At 31.9% G+C, this 18,561-nt stretch overlaps 2 protein-coding genes and 1 long non-coding RNA gene across 3 annotated transcripts; 1 reads left to right on the top strand and 2 right to left on the bottom strand.

Annotated features, from left to right (window-relative positions):
* Positions 1 to 2,512: 2,512 nt before the first annotated feature.
* LOC146909628 (uncharacterized) lies at positions 2,513 to 2,965 on the bottom strand. The gene is made up of 2 exons (XM_085729364.1): positions 2,879 to 2,965; positions 2,513 to 2,782 (listed from the first exon to the last, which is right to left on the bottom strand). The coding sequence occupies exons 1-2, from the start codon at positions 2,963 to 2,965 to the stop codon at positions 2,513 to 2,515; spliced, it is 357 nt and encodes a 118-aa protein (XP_085585490.1).
* Positions 2,966 to 7,051: 4,086 nt separating this feature from the next.
* LOC146909627 (uncharacterized) lies at positions 7,052 to 8,205 on the bottom strand. Its single transcript, XM_085726109.1, has 3 exons — positions 8,065 to 8,205; positions 7,724 to 7,968; positions 7,052 to 7,342 (listed from the first exon to the last, which is right to left on the bottom strand). The coding sequence occupies exons 1-3, from the start codon at positions 8,149 to 8,151 to the stop codon at positions 7,336 to 7,338; spliced, it is 339 nt and encodes a 112-aa protein (XP_085582235.1). The 5' UTR covers positions 8,152 to 8,205; the 3' UTR covers positions 7,052 to 7,335.
* Positions 8,206 to 10,376: 2,171 nt separating this feature from the next.
* LOC146909626 (uncharacterized) lies at positions 10,377 to 12,723 on the top strand. Its single transcript, XR_015018610.1, has 3 exons — positions 10,377 to 11,210; positions 11,944 to 12,579; positions 12,660 to 12,723. It is a non-coding gene; the product is annotated as an uncharacterized LOC146909626 (long non-coding RNA).
* Positions 12,724 to 18,561: the final 5,838 nt, after the last annotated feature.

The following is an 18,561-nucleotide window of genomic DNA, read 5'->3' as shown; positions in this document are numbered from 1 at the left end:
TCTTACATAACTTAAACTTATAGAACATAACACACAAGTTTTTCTACTCATCTACCCTAAAAATCATCCAGCATAGAGCAACTACCAAGAAACAAATAAAATTTAATTCATGGAACAATATCATTCTAAATAAGAAAATATAACATCATTCTAAATAAGAAAATATAAACGACAATAAAAATATACTAAAACATCACAATTCACCACTACAGAATAAGAGTGGACATTGCAAGAGATTCATATGTTAATTCAGTGGTAATAATACAAAATATAACTTCTTCATACCTTCCTCTAAAAAAAAAACTTATTCATGCCTTGTTCATAACCACCATCATAAACTCTAGTTGTTCACAACATGTACCAAATACACCAAATAATAACTAAACACAAACAAACAGATCTTCCAAACCACAAAAACAATAAGAAGATAACAACTTGGAACAGTGACTACATCCATCTACTTTAGATCTCCATCAAAACAGATTGTAACTATCCATGCAATAACCAGGAACAGCAAAACCATAAACAAAATTATATCCAGAAAACCTGCACTCAAATCTTCTTCAATGGAAATGATTAGCAAAACCCAAAGCAGCACAACCAAGGTGATGAATGAAAGAAATTTCTTTCCCATAGCAACTGTAATAATAAGTTCAATAATGCTTCTGAAAAATGAGCAAACAATAATTTATGCCATACGATTCACTGTTCACAGTCGTACTGAAAAAGGCAAAGCAGAAAGTAGTAGTAGACACGCGTAGGTACTACTATCCATAACACTATTCATAACTGTTGAAAAATTGAGTGAGTAAAAGGCAATAATATCCAATAAATCTCAAAGGATAAAAAATAAAACATGATATAAAATTCTCTCATTATTCAACTAAATCACATTTTTTGTTCCATTAAATTTAAAATTTATTTAAAATATTGGGACAGAGCAAATAGAATAAATTTTGGTAGTAAATAGCGGAAAGAACTAATCTATTCTATAACTGCAACAACAATAATCAAAACCTTTGATAATATCACAAAAATATTATTTTACAAAACATAGATATCTTACTGTGTTTCACGAAAAGATAATAAAATTGATCTACACATATTCGAACAACTTCAATTAAGACTGTATATGATCAAATTGTTCTTCCTTTTAAGATATTCTTCGTACTCAAACTCCGTTTCTAATAACCCTGAATCTATATCTATCACCTCACATAACTTGCATCAATTAGGAGGTATTGTAATATATCATACATTTGCATTCTTATCCATCGAGTATTTTCAATGCTGAACAACAAAATTAAAAGGAGTTGTGGGGGTACATTACAAATTTGTAAAAAACATATTTTAGAGGCATACAGCCCAACAAATAATAAACGATTGAAAAGCAGTACCACTTGGAGTGTTACAAATAAAACGTTTTGAAAGGTTAACAATAAATTTTTTAACAAAAATCACAACCAATAAAAAAGCACAAAACAACTCGGAAAAATCCTTCCTCGCATCCACATTCGATACAATTTATTTCATTCGATACAATATACTTCATATTCTTAAAATATTCTTTATATAGTAATCAATTTTGATTGGAGCCAACCCCAATATAAAAAAAAGGTTTAAATACCCTACTATGTGAATTTAACCTACGCGGGCTCTTAATTTCTCCGTTACCAATAAGAATCATAAATCAAATAAAAAACTTACAATATCCATACACAATGAAAAAAAAATCCCGAGAGTAAGTATAAGATATTTGCAATGATTTTCCAATAATAAAAAGAAAAATAGTTAAGATAGTCATTTACACATAAATAATCATTATTTTCCTTTGGAAAAGGAAGGTTGACAAAAGAAAGATTATTCGTCACCATGTAAACATTAAAAGATAATCCTATTCTGTCAAAATAATTTCTCAAGCTAATACTCCAATGGAAAACACATAAAACAAATTATAAGATGAAGGAACATAAGAGTTTCTTGACACAATTATAATGTCGTAATAGGAAGGGGATAACACTACAACATCATAAACAATTACACAATTAAAACATCACACCAACGTAAAATATAAGAACTTAAAAATATACATAAATTTAGAATGCAACAAAATCATAACATAATGCAACATTGGCCCTTCAATCCTTAAATTCAACCCCTGCAAAAAAAAGATGATACAACTCAACCAATAATACTCGGCATAACATAAACAAACAAATTACAAAGTTGCAATTAAATTAATCGTGTAAAAAAATTAACCTCCCAACCATACACGCACGATCACACAACATTTGGTTTACCCCCCCCCCCCCCCTGCATCAATAAAATTGAACAATTAAGAAAGTATAATAAACCATTGAATGTGAACATAACACACTTTAGTATTTCAATTATCAACACATAAATTTATAACTATGCATATTATATGTCATTTCACTATCCACAGATGATGATTAAGATACGTGAACTAAGAGGCCAGTATAAGCATATTCAATGAATATTAGATAACCTACTAAACAAAGGAAATTAAATTGAACCTTTCAATTTCAACATAAATGCATCGAGGAGGATAATTCACAAGCAAGCATAGATTGTCTCCCACATTCAGCTTTGCCTCCTTGATGAAATGCTTCCAACCATCATACAAATAAACCTTATGATTCTCCCTCTTATTTTTCTTCCTTACAGTACAATGGTAACACGCACTAGTTTCATTGTTAACCAACACGACAGAATTATACTTCCATATAGTAGTGTGTTTTGCAACAGAAACAGGAATATGCTGCAATTGAGAATATAAAATACAAAAATCAACAACGCATCCAATAAACTAAGATGCAAAAACAAAATATCAAAATCGCATTAAAGGCTGACTAACCAAAACATGTCGCGCTGCTTTCACATGCTTAGTAACCTTTTTCTCCCAGCCAGAAGCAGCCAAAAATTCATCAGAAATAATGGTCATGATGATTTTAGTGCTCAAACGAACATCATCAATCGCCAGATGAAAAATAAAATAAGAATATTATTGTAAAACAAAATTACCTCTATGAAAAGCAAATTGTTGTTTCCATTTCTCTGCTTGAACATCCCATACAATTGCAGTCTAATCTCCTTTCTTATTCCACTTCAAAGAAAGTATGGCTCCCTTGTGTTTGCTTAATGTACTCTTCAGTTCGCCTGGTCAAAGCCCCGAACACACGATCAAAATAATGATTTTGATTGCAAATTCAAATACACACAAAATTGCCAATTTAAATCACATTATTATTAATTATTGAAAACAAAAAAAAGTTGTAAAAGAATAAAACAAACCTGTAACAAAAAAAAACCTCAGCATCAGAAAACGACAAAAAAAGAATCAGAAAACGACAAAAAGATAAAGAAGGAACATTAGTCGCATGTGCCTTTCACGTGCTATATTATGGATTTAAAACGGGTGGGTTGTAGATCTGGGTTGTAGATGACCCGCAAACAAGAAACAGAAGCTGCCGTCTGTAATTTCGCATTCCGCAGCGATCGTTATTCATCAGATTCCGCAGAGTTCACATTCCGCAGCATTCACATTCATACGATGAGGGGTATGATTCCTTGTCGTGTTATGAAGCATGCCCTCACACAAGGTGGCATCATTATGGGAGTAGATGTCGGCACTCAAAGAACAGGTGTCGTTATCTACAAGATTATCCCTCAACCACAACCCCGCTCATACAGGTACGAAATGGAATAAAATCAAATAAAGATACTATGTACCATCACTAGTTTTTGACCCGTGCTTTTGCACAGGACGCCCAAAACACGTTTTGATACTTACAAAGCGACTACTACACCGCAACTAAAATCACGACACAATTCCCAACTAAAATACTTTATACCACTACAGTCCAAGTGCACCATTTATCAAAATTAAATATTTTAAAAAAACAATCAACATCTAAAATTTCAACCCATGTGTGGCAAATTACGAATTCAATGTTTGACTTAGACACCCATGGTTAATTCAAACCTGCAACTGACTACCTACGTCACATGTAACAAAAATAAGCTCGGACGAAGATTATAATCAATATTGTAGCCACAACCCCTACGTTGCAAGTGCACCATTGATGAAAATCAAAGATTTAAAAAAAAACAACCAACATTTAAAGTTTCAACCCACGTGTGGCAAACAACGAATTCAATGTTTGACTTAAACAGCCATGGTTAATTCAAACCTGCAACTGACTATCTAAGTCACGTGCTGCGAAAATAAGCTCGGACGAAGATTATAATCAATATTGTAGCCACAATCCCTACCTCGCAACTGCACCATTTATCAAAATCAAAAATCTTAAAAAAACAACCAACATTTAAAATTTCAACCCATGTGTGGCAAATTACGAATTCAATGTTTGACTTAGACAACCATGGTTAATTCAAACTTGCAACTGACTACCTACGTCACGTGCAGCGAAAATAAGCTCGAACGAAGCTTATAATCAATATTGTAGCCACAACCCCTACGTTGCAAGTGCACCATTGATCAAAATCAAAGATTTAAACAAAAAAAAACAACCAACATTTAAAGTTTCAACCCACGTGTGGCAAAGTACGAATTCAATGTTGGACTTAAACACCCATGGTTAATTCAAACCCGCAACTGACTATCTAGGTCACGTGCTGTGCAAATAAGCTCGGACGAAGATTATAATCAATATTGTAGCCACAATCCCTAAATTGCAAGTGCACCATTGATCAAAATCAAACATTTTAAAAAAACAACCAACATTTAAAATTTCAACCCATGTGTGGCAAATTACGAATTTAATGTTGGACTTAAACACACATGGTTAATTCAAACCTGCAACTAACCATCTAAGTCACATGCAGTAAAAATAAGCTTGGACGAATATTATGAATAAACTGAATCACAAAATATTTAGGAACATTTAGATAAAAATTGGAGACGGGTTACATCTCCATGTAGAGAATCTCAACACAATACATGGATTATAACACACACGAACAAAAACAATTTACCAGATATTGAACCTGATCTACAATAATTCACATTTTCCCCACCTACACAAGTGTCAAAGTATTATAATTTAAACACACACGAACAACAACAATTTGCTGGACATTGGACCTGATCTATATTAATTCACATTTTCCCCACTCACATAGGTGTTAATATACACAATAAGTGTTGAAATAATTCTTACATAACTTAAACTTATAGAACATAACACACAAGTTTTTCTACTCATCTACCCTAAAAATCATCTAGCATAGAGCAACTACCAAGAAACAAATAAAATTTAATTCATGGAACAATATCATTGTAAATAAGAAAATATAACATCATTCTAAATAAGAAAATATAAACGACAATACAAATATACTAAAACATCACAATTCACCACTACAGAATAAGAGTGGACATTGCAAGAGATTCATATGTTAATTCAGTGGTAATAATACAAAATATAACTTCTTCATACCTTCCTCTAAAAAAAAAACTTCTTCATGCCTTGTTCATAACCACCATCATAAACTCTAGTTGTTCACAACATGAACCAAATACACCAAATAATAATAACTAAACACAAACAAACAGATCTTCCAAACCACAAAAACAATAAGAAGATAACAACTTGGAACAGTGACTACATCCATCTACTTTAGATCTCCATCAAAACAGATTGTAACTATCCATGCAATAACCAGGAACAGCAAAACCATAAACAAAATTATATCCAGAAAACCTGCACTCAAATCTTCTTCAATGGAAATGATTAGCAAAACCCAAAGCAGCACAACCAAGGTGATGAATGAAAGAAATTTCTTTCCCATAGCAACTGTAATAATAAGTTCAATAATGCTTCTGAAAAATGAGCAAACAATAATTTATACCATACGATTCACTGTTAACAGTCGTACTGAAAAAGGCAAAGCAGAAAGTAGTAGTAGGCACGCGTAGGTACTACTATCCATAACACTATTCATAACTGTTGAAAAATTGAGTGAGTAAAAGGCAATAATATCCAATAAATCTCAAAGGATAAAAAATAAAACATGATATAAAATTCTCTCATTATTCAACTAAATCAAATTTTTTGTTCCATTAAATTTAAAATTTATTTAAAATATTGGGACAGAGCAAATAGAATAAATTTTGGTAGTAAATAGCGGAAAGAACTAATCTATTCTATAACTGCAACAACAATAATCAAAACCTTTGATAATATCACAAAAACATTATTTTACAAAACATAGATATCTTACTGTGTTTCACGAAAAGATAATAAAATTGATCTACACATATTCGAACAACTTCAATTAAGACTGTATATGATCAATTTGTTCTTCCTTTTAAGATATTCTTCGTACTCAAACTCCGTTTCTAATAACCCTGAATCTATATCTATCACCTCACATAACTTGCATCAATTAGGAGATATTGTAATATATCATACATTTGCATTCTTATCCATCGAGTATTTTCAATGTTGAACAACAAAATTAAAAGGAGTTGTGGGGGTACATTACAAATTTGTAAAAAACAGATTTTAGAGGCATACGGCCCAACAAATAATAAACGATTGAAAAGCAGCACCACTTGGAGTGTTACAAATAAAACGTTTTGAAAGGTTAACAATAAATTTTTTAACAAAAATCACAACCAATAAAAAAACACAAAACAACTCGGAAAAATCCTTCCTCGCATCCACATTTGATACAATTTATTTCATTCGATACAATATACTTCATATTCTTAAAATATTCTTTATATAGTAATCAATTTTGATTGGAGCCAACCCCAATATAAAAAAAAGGTTTAAATACCCTACTATGTGAATTTAACCTACGCGAGCTCTTAATTTCTCCGTTACCAATAAGAATCATAAATCAAATAAAAAACTTACAATATCCATACACAATGAAAAAAAAATCCCGAGAGCAAGTATAAGATATTTGCAATGATTTTCCAATAATAAAAAGAAAAATAGTTAAGATAGTCATTTACACATAAATAATCATAGGTTGACAAAAGAAAGATTATTCGTCACCATGTAAACATTAAAAGATAATCCTATTCTGTCAAAATAATAACTTCTCAAGCTAATACTCCAATGGAAAACACATAAAACAAATTATAAGATGAAGGAACATAAGGGTTTCTTGACACAATTATAATGTCGTAATAGGAAGGGGATAACACTACAGCATCATAAACAATTACACAATTAAAACATCACACCAACGTAAAATATAAGAACTTAAAAATATACAGAAATTTAGAATGCAACAAAATCATAACATAATGCAACATTGGCCCTTCAATCCTTAAATTCAACCCCTGCAAAAAAAAAGATGATACAACTCAGCCAATAATACTCGGCATAACATAAACAAACAAATTACAAAGTTGCAATTAAATTAATCGTGTAAAAAAATTAACCTCCCAACCATACACGCACGATCACACAACATTTGGTTTACCCCCCCCCCCCCCCCTGCATCAATAAAATTGAACAATTAAGAAAGTATAATAAACCATTGAATGTGAACATAACACACTTTAGTATTTCAATTATCAACACATAAATTTATAACTATGCATATTATATGTCATTTCACTATCCACAGATGATGATTAAGATACGTGAACTAAGAGGCCAGTATAAGCATATTCAATGAATATTAGATAACCTACTAAACAAAGGAAATTAAATTGAACCTTTCAATTTCAACATAAATGCATCGAGGAGGATAATTCACAAGCAAGCATAGATTGTCTCCCACATTCAGCTTTGCCTCCTTGATGAAATGCTTCCAACCATCATACAAATAAACCTTATGATTCTCCCTCTTATTTTTCTTCCTTACAGTACAATGGTAACACGCACTAGTTTCATTGTTAACCAACACGACAGAATTATACTTCCATATAGTAGTGTGTTTTGCAACAGAAACAGGAATATGCTGCAATTGAGAATATAAAATACAAAAATCAACAACGCATCCAATAAACTAAGATGCAAAAACAAAATATCAAAATCGCATTAAAGGCTGACTAACCAAAACATGTCGGGCTGCTTTCACATGCTTAGTAACCTTTTTCTCCCAGCCAGAAGCAGCCAAAAATTCATCAGAAATAATGGTCATGATGATTTTAGTGCTCAAACGAACATCATCAATCGCCAGATGAAAAATAAAATAAGAATATTATTGTAAAACAAAATTACCTCTATGAAAAGCAAATTGTTGTTTCCATTTCTCTGCTTGAACATTCCATACAATTGCAGTCTAATCTCCTTTCTTATTCCACTTCAAAGAAAGTATGGCTCCCTTGTGTTTGCTTAATGTACTCTTCAGTTCGCCTGGTCAAAGCCCTGAACACACGATCAAAATAATGATTTTGATTGCAAATTCAAATACACACAAAATTGCCAATTTAAATCACATTATTATTAATTATTGAAAACAAAAAAAAGTTGTAAAAGAATAAAACAAACCTGTAACAAAAAAAAAACCTCAGCATCAGAAAACGACAAAAAAAGAATCAGAAAACGACAAAAAGATAAAGAAGGAACATTAGTCGCATGTGCCTTTCACGTGCTATATTATGGATTTAAAACGGGTGGGTTGTAGATCTGGGTTGTAGATGATCCGCAAACAAGAAACAGAAGCTGCCGCCTACAATTTCGCATTCCGCAGCGATCGTTATTCATCAGATTCCACAGATTTCACATTTCGCAGCATTCACATTCATACGATGAGGGGTATGATTCCTTGTCGTGTTATGAAGCATGCCCTCACACAAGGTGGCATCATTATGGGAGTAGATGTCGGCACTCAAAGGACAGGTGTCGTTATCTACAAGATTATCCCTCAACCACAACCCCGCTCATACAGGTACGAAATGGAATAAAATCAAATAAGGATACTATGTACCATCATTTAATACTCTAGTGAATCATAACTTCTTCCTTAAATTTTCACCAATAATGATATTTATCGCGAATTCCAATTTCACGACACATCGCGACCTGTTTTTTCCACTAAGCCGTATTTGTTGACTTCCTTTTTCTATATTGACTCCCCGTGATTTCCGTAAAAGCTGCTTTTTTATTGGTTGGTTACTGTTTCAGGATGCATTCGGGATAACGGTCGTCGCGGTATATAGCACTGCTGAATTTTCACGCTTTGTCCCTCAATTATGTTAAATATTAATTTAGTCCTTCTGTTCAAACATAGCGTTAACGGGCTGACGTGGCCGTTAACCTCTCACATGTCAGGCGCCAGGTAGGTAGAGACTAATTTGACCGATAATAACAAACATTTCAAATGACTAAATTGATTGATTTGCGGAAAATGTTTTGGCTTTCTTACCGAACATTTCAAATGACTAAATTGGAACCCTAATTACACAATCTGCAATCTACACTCTAAAATCACCAAAATTTCCTTCAATAATATGTGGTTCAGTTCTTCCCCAATTCAAAAAACTTCAAACCCTAATCTGAAATTTCGTATTGAATCTGAAAGCCAAAATACTCAAAATTTCTTGTAGCAAAACTATTGAAATTGAAAATGATGGGAGGTGGGAATATGGAAAAACACAGTTATGAAAGTTGAACTTCATCTTCAAGCTCCAAGTCTAATGAAAGGAGGTTGAAGATGATTCAGAAATGTAACATTTCTGTAATAATATTTCCATCAAATAAGTTTCTGAATTGTTTAATCAATAATCAAATTGATCCTTGAAGCATATATGTATAAAGGGGAAGAATAGACTGAAAATGAGAAGGAAGGGAAAGAATAGGTCGTAGGAAAAATGTAAATAACTAGCAAAAAAAAAAAAAATCCTTCTCCCTTTTCACACCAAACCTCCCTTTATACCACCACCATTTTTTCACCATCATCCCATAATAAAAAAAGTAGCAACACACATCCATTTGTTTAACCCATCACAAGTTCATCTCGAAAAATCTCATTACAAAACCAAAACCAAAACCAAAAACAAAGCATACATGAGATATATGTTCTAAAGAGAAAGGAAACCGTAGGAAAACAAGAAAGGAGAAGATAAAGGAGCTGTAACATCAGCCACGTTCAAAACCACCGGTAAATGATCCATGCCGCTACCACCGCATCTTTCTCTGAGTGAAATATGAGGAAGGAGGTATGCGTAATACAGGGGCAAAATTGGAATAACATAAAAAAATAAAACTGAAAAGTGAAAACTGGAATTTTTCCACTATCCATCAAATTAGTCATTGAACACGTGTACAAGACAACACATCATGCAGGTGATAAGTGCCATAAAAGTGTTAAATTCATGTTATATTTTAAAGCACTTTTTGTTACTTGTTCTGCAAGCTATTGTAGGAAAAGCCGAGAAATAAGCGTTAAATGCCTTATTACGCTTTATATATCTTACTCTATCCTTTTGTGCAGGAATTAGCCTCAAGACACTGAGCAAAGACCAAAAATCATGAAAAAGTGCAAATTAGCAAAAGCTGGTTTTGAAGAATTCGCTGTTAGCGTGTTCCACGCTATTAGCGAAATTGGTCCAGAGAGGTACGCTATTAGCGTATCTGGAGCGAAGCAGAAGCTGGGTTTGAAGAAATACGCTATTAGCGTATATTACGCTATTAGCGTAAAAGCTCCAGAGAATCACGCTATTAGCGTGATTTGGGCGAAGCAGGGAAAAAGGAGCAACGTGGCAGAATCTCATTGGCCACCATTTAGGCCGACCTACTTCGCTAATAGCGTATATTTCGCTATTAGCGTAGGTGTAAAAGCTCAGCCTTTTTAATTAGCATTCTTATCTCTCTTTTTAGATATTCCATATATATACTATTCCATTAGATATTATGTTAGATATTTTGTTAGATATTATGTTAGATATTTTATTTAGATATTATGTTAGATATTATGTTAGATATTTTGGGCTTGATATATTATATATACTAGTAGTTCATTAGGAGAACATATAGTCTAGTTAATTAGTTAGTTTTTCATAGTTTTTCTTAAGCTTTTCACTTGTAATATCTAAGAGAGAAATAAGGCAAGAGCATATAGAGTGAGAGTGATTTTGGAAGTTGGATCTTTCTTTCTTTGTTGAGACATCACAAGTGTAATGAATCCTTCCTTTTCAATTCATCCTTGCAAGGCTTCCATGATGATGTGTAGCTAAACATCCTTTGTTGGGATGAGAGGTACTTGATCCTTGATAACATGTAATCTTTTGATCTTGCAATATATGGTTCTAGCATATTTTATATCCAATATTGTTGTTATTCTTGTTCTTAATACTTTCAATGAGATTCAAGATGATTTGGACACGAACTCTTGAATCTAGAGCTAGAATAACAATCTATCTTAGGTTGTCTTACTTGACATCTTTGTTAAATCTTGGATAATCACCATTAATCAAGAACTCAATGCTTTCGGACATTTAGTTAGGCTGGACACGGTCGATTAAGTTATCCGATCGTCTTTGTGATCGTTTAAATGATTTGGTTACGAACGTTTAAAAGATAGGTTATAAATATACATATCGTTTTATGACACGATCGATTATGTTATCTTTTAAATGATATTGACACAATTATTTAAACGATACCTTAGAACTAATGATATCACTTTGGACACGAAGGATATTGTAGAAATGATTGTGATAATGTTGGTTATGAAGCTAGAATTCGTATTGATCATTAGGTTATGTGTGACGCTTGGTTAAGGAACTCTACTCCTAACAAGTTTCAATCCTTATTAATCTCCTCATTTAATTTTGCAATTTAGTTAGTTTAGTTAGAATTAAACCAAACTTTGCACGCTTTTAACTTAGAATGATAATTGATGTTAATCTATCCGTGATGTCGCACTAATCCCTGTGGAGACGATACAAATACTTATCTTGTTTTTGATGCAAAACTACTTCATCAGCAGGGCGACAGATCAGCATGGCTAACAGAGCACTTTGACGGAGGGACCTTTTTGATGGACGTCTGACAAATTCAGGGACTAAGTTGATATTTCGCATAATTGAGGGACGAAGTTGGCCGACGCGTTAAAATTTAAGGATGAATTTGATGGTTCACTCTTTAATAGTCGCTCCGTCCCGGGTTAACCGAGTCATTTGTTCATTTGTCTAAAATGCAATGCAAAGTGGAATATATTGAATTGAGAGTGATGAAAATAGTATTAATTGGAATTATAAAGGGAAAAAAAAGTAATTACAAAAGAATATCATAAACCATATTTGAGTAAGTGCTTGTTTATGATATTCTTTTGTCAATCATACTCAATAATCATTTCCAGTTTTTACTTCTAAGCCATTATCTTCAAATTGAAGCATTCAAATAAGAAACTAACCCAAAAATTATTACAAACCAAGGCACATATTTTATGTACTGTGTTTAATAAATTTTGCACTATCATCTATGTTTGAAATGAAACCTCTCCAAATAACATGGCAGCACACACTAACATCAGAACCAACATGTTTTTTTTAGCCTTATACGAATGGAGGAGTGGGAGAAGCTCAAAAGAACTTCGACCCTTGCCAAAGAAATAGAGAAGCTGGTATTTGTAATTATAATTTTTATTTTTTATTTTTTTTTGTAATATATATAAGGTATTTAAATTTAACAATTTGTGTGCAGGTGGTCCAAAACAACGTTTCATCTATGATCATTGGATTGCCAAAAGGCTACCCGCCATCGAATGTACGTACTCCCTCCGTCCTAAATTATAAGAAAAAAACAAAAATCACACTTATTAAGCAAACTAAAGCATAAGAATTTGTAGCATAGTTTTCTTTGTAGCATAGATATAAAAACAATTTTCATTGGCTATTGGTTATGGAAAAAATAAAAGAGAGAGAAAATTAAATGTAATTTGCATTTAATTTCACGAGAATAAGAAAAAGTTTTTATTGGAAAAGATGATTTTTTTTTAAAAACAACATTAAATAGAATAAAAGTTTGTCTTTTATGCTTATATTTTGGGACAAAGAAAATGAGTTTTTTTTGCTTATATTTCAAGACGGATGAAGTATGTTGTTTTCATTATTAGAACTACACATGCATTAAATCTACATGACTATGGCATGACCATCAACAATGGTGGGTGCTTCACCTATTTAGCACTACATTAAATAGGCACCCCCATTGTGAGGTATAACATATGGGTGCTTATGGAGGAGGGTGGTTATGGAAGCACCCTCTCTCTCTTCAATTTTCATGGGTCTCATTTAATAAATCTTAGTAAAATAGATATATTTTGTTAAAAATGTAATGATATGGAGTTATTTGTGGAGCCTAGTTAATAATTTCTTTTGGGGTGCTGGGTTGGAGAAAATTGGTGTTTATTAAGTATTACCGTAAAATTGATGATATGGATATAGGGGACCCACTTAAGCACCCAATGTGGGGTGCTCTGTTGTAGATGGTATCACTTGAGCACACAAAAAGGATAAAAAATTTGGCTGCGCATTTATGAATATAGGTGAGAGTATGATGCTATCAAACTAACTTATCACCTTGACCACATCAACATGGTTGATGCATTCAATTTTTCATCCAACTAAACCAATCTATATGACCATGCGCGCAAATCGGGCTGATATTAGGGATGCACTATCCCACTTTGAGCAACTAAATACATCAATGGATCCTGATAGTAGTTGTACAATTTTTTTGTTTGTTGCATGGAAGCCATGTATGAACATGCAAAGGTATGAATGGTATAATTCAAGTGGGACATGTAGGGCTTATACTCTTTATATCTAATATCCAATATACTGTGCTTATTATACGGCATGTTATATTTGAAGCATACATGTAGAACCCAAAATTTATTATAATACATACTTTTAATTCATATAATCCTTTAAAATTGTGAAACACATTACATAGAGATTTACATTTTAGCAGGTTCATTCAATGGAAGCATTATATTCTATATTGTCTAATACGCACATGTTTCTATCTTAATTTAGGATATGGCATATGAAATTGTTTCCATTGTCAATGGTCTTCAAAGGACAGGGTTCCTATGTCATTTATGGTACACATACGTAAATGAGGATGGGCAGTTCACAGGTCGATGTAAAAACATTCCTAATCATTTATTTGTTGGCAAGTTCATCAAATTAATATGATCTAAACAATTTAATTTGCAGCTCGCTAAGGAAATTCTAAGGTATGCACATAAAGAGGTCCGAAAATTGAAGGAATCAAGGACATGTGCGCAGCTGAGATTATTGTGACTGTAAGTACTTTAATATTTTTGATGTTATACATTTTATTGATGCGAAGCTAAATGTTGAATGTCACAATCATTTGCAAGAATGAGGTGCTTTTATGTTTATTTTTCATGTTAATAGAGTTAACGAGACTTCTGTATGTGACAGTGATTTCCTTCCTTTTCTTTGATATTTTCCAATTTGTTCGCCTGGGTCTGTTAGAGTTTCATACTCTAATATTTTTTAACAACTGGTTATTAACATAATAAGCTATATTATATGACATTTATACTTGATGTTTGCAATGAGATCATTAAAAATAGTAATATGGAATGCATTACATTGATTACAACCTTCACTATTATAAATGAAATTTCACACATTTCAATAATTAGAAAAGTAGTTTAGTATGCAGCAAAGTTGGTTACTACTGTGGTTAGGTTGCTTAATACAGTTTAAATTTCTTAATATCATGCTAGAAAACCAATAAATGTGTGTTTTTTAGACTATATAGCTTTGCTAATATGCTAAACTTTAAAATGTTTAGTGGAACTTCCTGCAAAATTTCAAAGTTTATCAATTAATCGTAGAACTTAATTGGATATTCATCAATGCATCAAGACATTCAAATTGGAAATTTCAGATTTTATACAAACGTGTTATAGTTGGAAACTTGTAATTAGTGGCAAAAGGATTTCAAGTGAGTGTAGAGAATATTTCACAGTAATATTTCACAAATCTACATGCTTTTGTGAATGTTGCTCCTTGTAATATTTCACAGTAAATTCTACATGCTTTTCTTCACAAATCTTGTATTGAGTTGCCCTCTCAAACTCCTCCTGGAACTTCTTAAACGCAAAATTTGTGAAAATACTTTGAACTTGCTCCTCTATAGGGGATAATGATCGAAGTGAAGATCCCCTATATGTATCCAACATGGTGTGATGTAGTTGTTGTTGCCCAATGTCCATATTGGAGTAAATCATGATTATGGTTGGATATAAGTTCAATAACTTGACATTCTTTTGGAAAAATCTCAAAGGATTTCTTCAATTTGATTGTCATGCCCGCTTTGCATCCACACCTTGAAGATTGTCTATTTCGTTGTTCTTTAGATGGATCATGATATTTTTTTCTGGAAATCCTTCTCGGTGACAGAAAAAATCCCTCCTATGTATCATCCCATTTTTTTTTTTTAAGAAATCGACCTTTCCGGATTGAGAACCCACTCCTTTTGGCATAATTCTCATAAAATCCGAAAGCTTCTTCCTCACTTAGAAAACATTGTCCAATAAAAGGTTCAAAACAATTTTCGATAGTAATTGTTTCCTGTTCGTCGTTGCTCAAATCAATTACTTCATTTTCTGAATTATCACATGTTCATTATTTGGAACATTGTTCAAATCAATTAAATCTGTGACTCCTAACCTACACAAATAAATTCATATTACTACTACATAGCTAAAAAGTAAAATGATAACACTATTATTTATCCACAAAATATTATTATTGAATTCGTATATAAGGAATTAGGGGTGAAATAATTACAGAGCAATAATATGCATTTGTGACATAAAGAATTAGTTGAGAACAATATAAGAAAAAAGTGAAAAAATTGAAATAAAGTAATTATACTACTTACTGTGCTATAGCTGCCACATGAGAACAATTGATTGAGTTCTGAGCACTTGCCATATCCATGAGAAAAAATGTAACGCAGAAGGAGGGAATAGTGGAGGGAAAAAATGTAACAATTGAGGAGGGAATACCGTAAATTAAGGAGGGAATACACATTCAGTGGTATTTAGAATGTGACTATTTAGTTTTTCACAAATTACAATAAATAGAGTGGTTAATAGTGGAGAGAGATGGAGGGAAAATAAAATTATCATTTTTCAAGAAAAGGATAATTAATATGATAGTTTTTGTTGAAAAAAAAGGTACATTTATTGCACCTTATCCTATGCAATGTTGCATAGGTTAGAAAAACCCTTTTACTAATACAAATTTTAAAGAGTGAAACTTGCATTAAAGAAAACTTTTAATAAAAAGTGAATCACATTAATTATTATATTTAAATATGATATGATTGGATATTATGGCACAATCCAAATCATGGTTATAGTTCATGTATTCAAAAGCACAATGAAACCCTCAGCACTAGTAGTTTTTTTTTTTACTATTCATTTACTAAAGCAAAATCATTGCTCTTAACTGTTGTGTGACCCCGAGGTGGGTAGAGATCATTTCCATTTATAACTTTTTTCATTTGTTGTAATTTAGAGAGAGATAGACAAAAAAAATAAGTGGTGGGTCCTATCACTAAGTGGATCCCACCATCATTATTTTTTATGTGTATATCTCTCTCCAAATTGCAACAAATGAAAAAAGTTATAAATGAAGAGTATCACCCCCGAAGCCAGTAAGAAAATAAGCTAGATAAATAGTCCGAATAAATCCATTTAGTTGCTCCCTACAAAATTTTACCCCACACACATTTTTACTCTTGATGTTAAATCAGCATACATTTAGAATAATATTTTGTTGATATGAAGTAAAGTTGTTCCATAAAAAATTAGTTCAAAATTGATTTTAAAACTGAACTTTTATCTTAAACTTTTGACGTTTAAAATTCATATTTACTCGAAAACACTTTCATCTTTCCCGCTATCTTCTATGTGAGGTGGAATGTAGTTCTTACCAATACATGATGAACTGCATTTGTACTATGAACGCACCACTGTTTTCTTATTTTTTTTGACAAGGTTAGTGTTATTCACCACTTGTCACATGATTTTTATTTCATTTACTTTTAGTTTAAACACCCCACGCGATTTCTTATTGGAAAAATGCTTATAGGAACTAAAATTATAATATTTCACTTATGTTTCCCAAATATGAACCACTTCAACACATGGGTTACTGGTCTCGATATATTGTTTTGGAGAAATTATATTTTTGGTTTTTAAGTTATTTTTAAGTTTTTATTTGTCAAAAAAAAGAAGAAGTTATTTTTAAGTTATACTTTTGATTCTTATTTACTATTACCAAAGAGAGTCTTGAACAAAATTTTAACCAAGTTTTGAGAACACTAACCACCACCCCTCAAAAGAGCCGGCCCTGTGCAAGTGCATCAAGGTCCTTGATAGAGGGCCTCAAACTTAGAGGGGTCTCAAAATTTGGAAAAAAAAACCTTATACCTACAAACAAATTCGTCACTAAATGTTATTTTTCTGTAGGTAAACTTTTAGAATACAACAATTTTGATGTCATTTTTTTCAATACTTTTTAAATAAAAATTATCAAGATTACAACAAAGCCTCCAAATTATCGAGGGCCACCCGCCTCTCATCACCATTTCACTCTTCATTTCCAACTCTTCAATTGAAGACAGTTAGATGTCCACTCTTGAAGAAAAAGTATCACCTGTGTTGCAACAGCCTCAAGTATTGACACAATTTTAAAGAACTCATTTAGGTTGCCTAGCCATTAACCACTAACAAATGACCCATACATTGGCACATCATACGCAATTCCTTAGCATTTTGCTTTATAATACTCTATTTTTTTTGTTGATAAATATAATAGTTTAACTTTGAAACAACTTTATAATTTTTTTTATTTACATTCAATGTTCAACCCACTATCAAGCGATTCTCATTATACAACAAGCTCAGAACAAATTCATTTTTTAAACTCACTAAACGATTTGGATCCATTTTTTAAACCCAACTTGTCTTTTGTGTTTTTGTTCCAATTTCAAGGGAAACAAATAGATAAGAAGTGCTCGTAAAGCTATGGAATCTGCTAAAAAAACTCGTACGGTGCATGCGAAAAAAACATTTGTTGAGAGAAGTTAGTTTTTTAATCTATAGATAGTCATATCTCAACTAATTCATTTTAGCCTTCTAGTTAGATGGTGTTATAAAAAAATATTGTTCAAATCAAAGCTTAAGAGTTAAGAACTTTAGTCTCAAAATTTTAAATGAAAAAAATACTATTTTTTTAATCTATTATAAATTTGTTATAGGTATTTGTTCAACTTAACGAGTCAACATGAAAAGTAACTTTTTCTATATAAAATTTACTAACTATTTCTGATTTAAAATCTTAACTAATGTCCTAAGAGCATTTGTTAACAAGATTCTATATTTATAGACCTTATTTTAGACCTTTTGGAAAGAATATAGGGTTAGACTTGAATAGCATAAATATGAAAAAAGAAAAAAGACAAGTTGTTGTTTTTTGATTATTGAAAAAAGGTTTGAGACGAAAAGGACGTTTGCAAGAAATTGGAATGAATGGAATTGGTCTGAACG

The sequence above is a fragment of the Medicago sativa genome, chromosome 7, assembly GCF_051527215.1.
Source record: "Medicago sativa cultivar Bolivia chromosome 7, Bolivia_mono, whole genome shotgun sequence".
Taxonomy (NCBI): Eukaryota; Viridiplantae; Streptophyta; class Magnoliopsida; order Fabales; family Fabaceae; genus Medicago; species Medicago sativa.
Note: the sequence above shows the minus strand (reverse complement) of the source record. Positions and strands in the feature narration are given on the sequence as shown.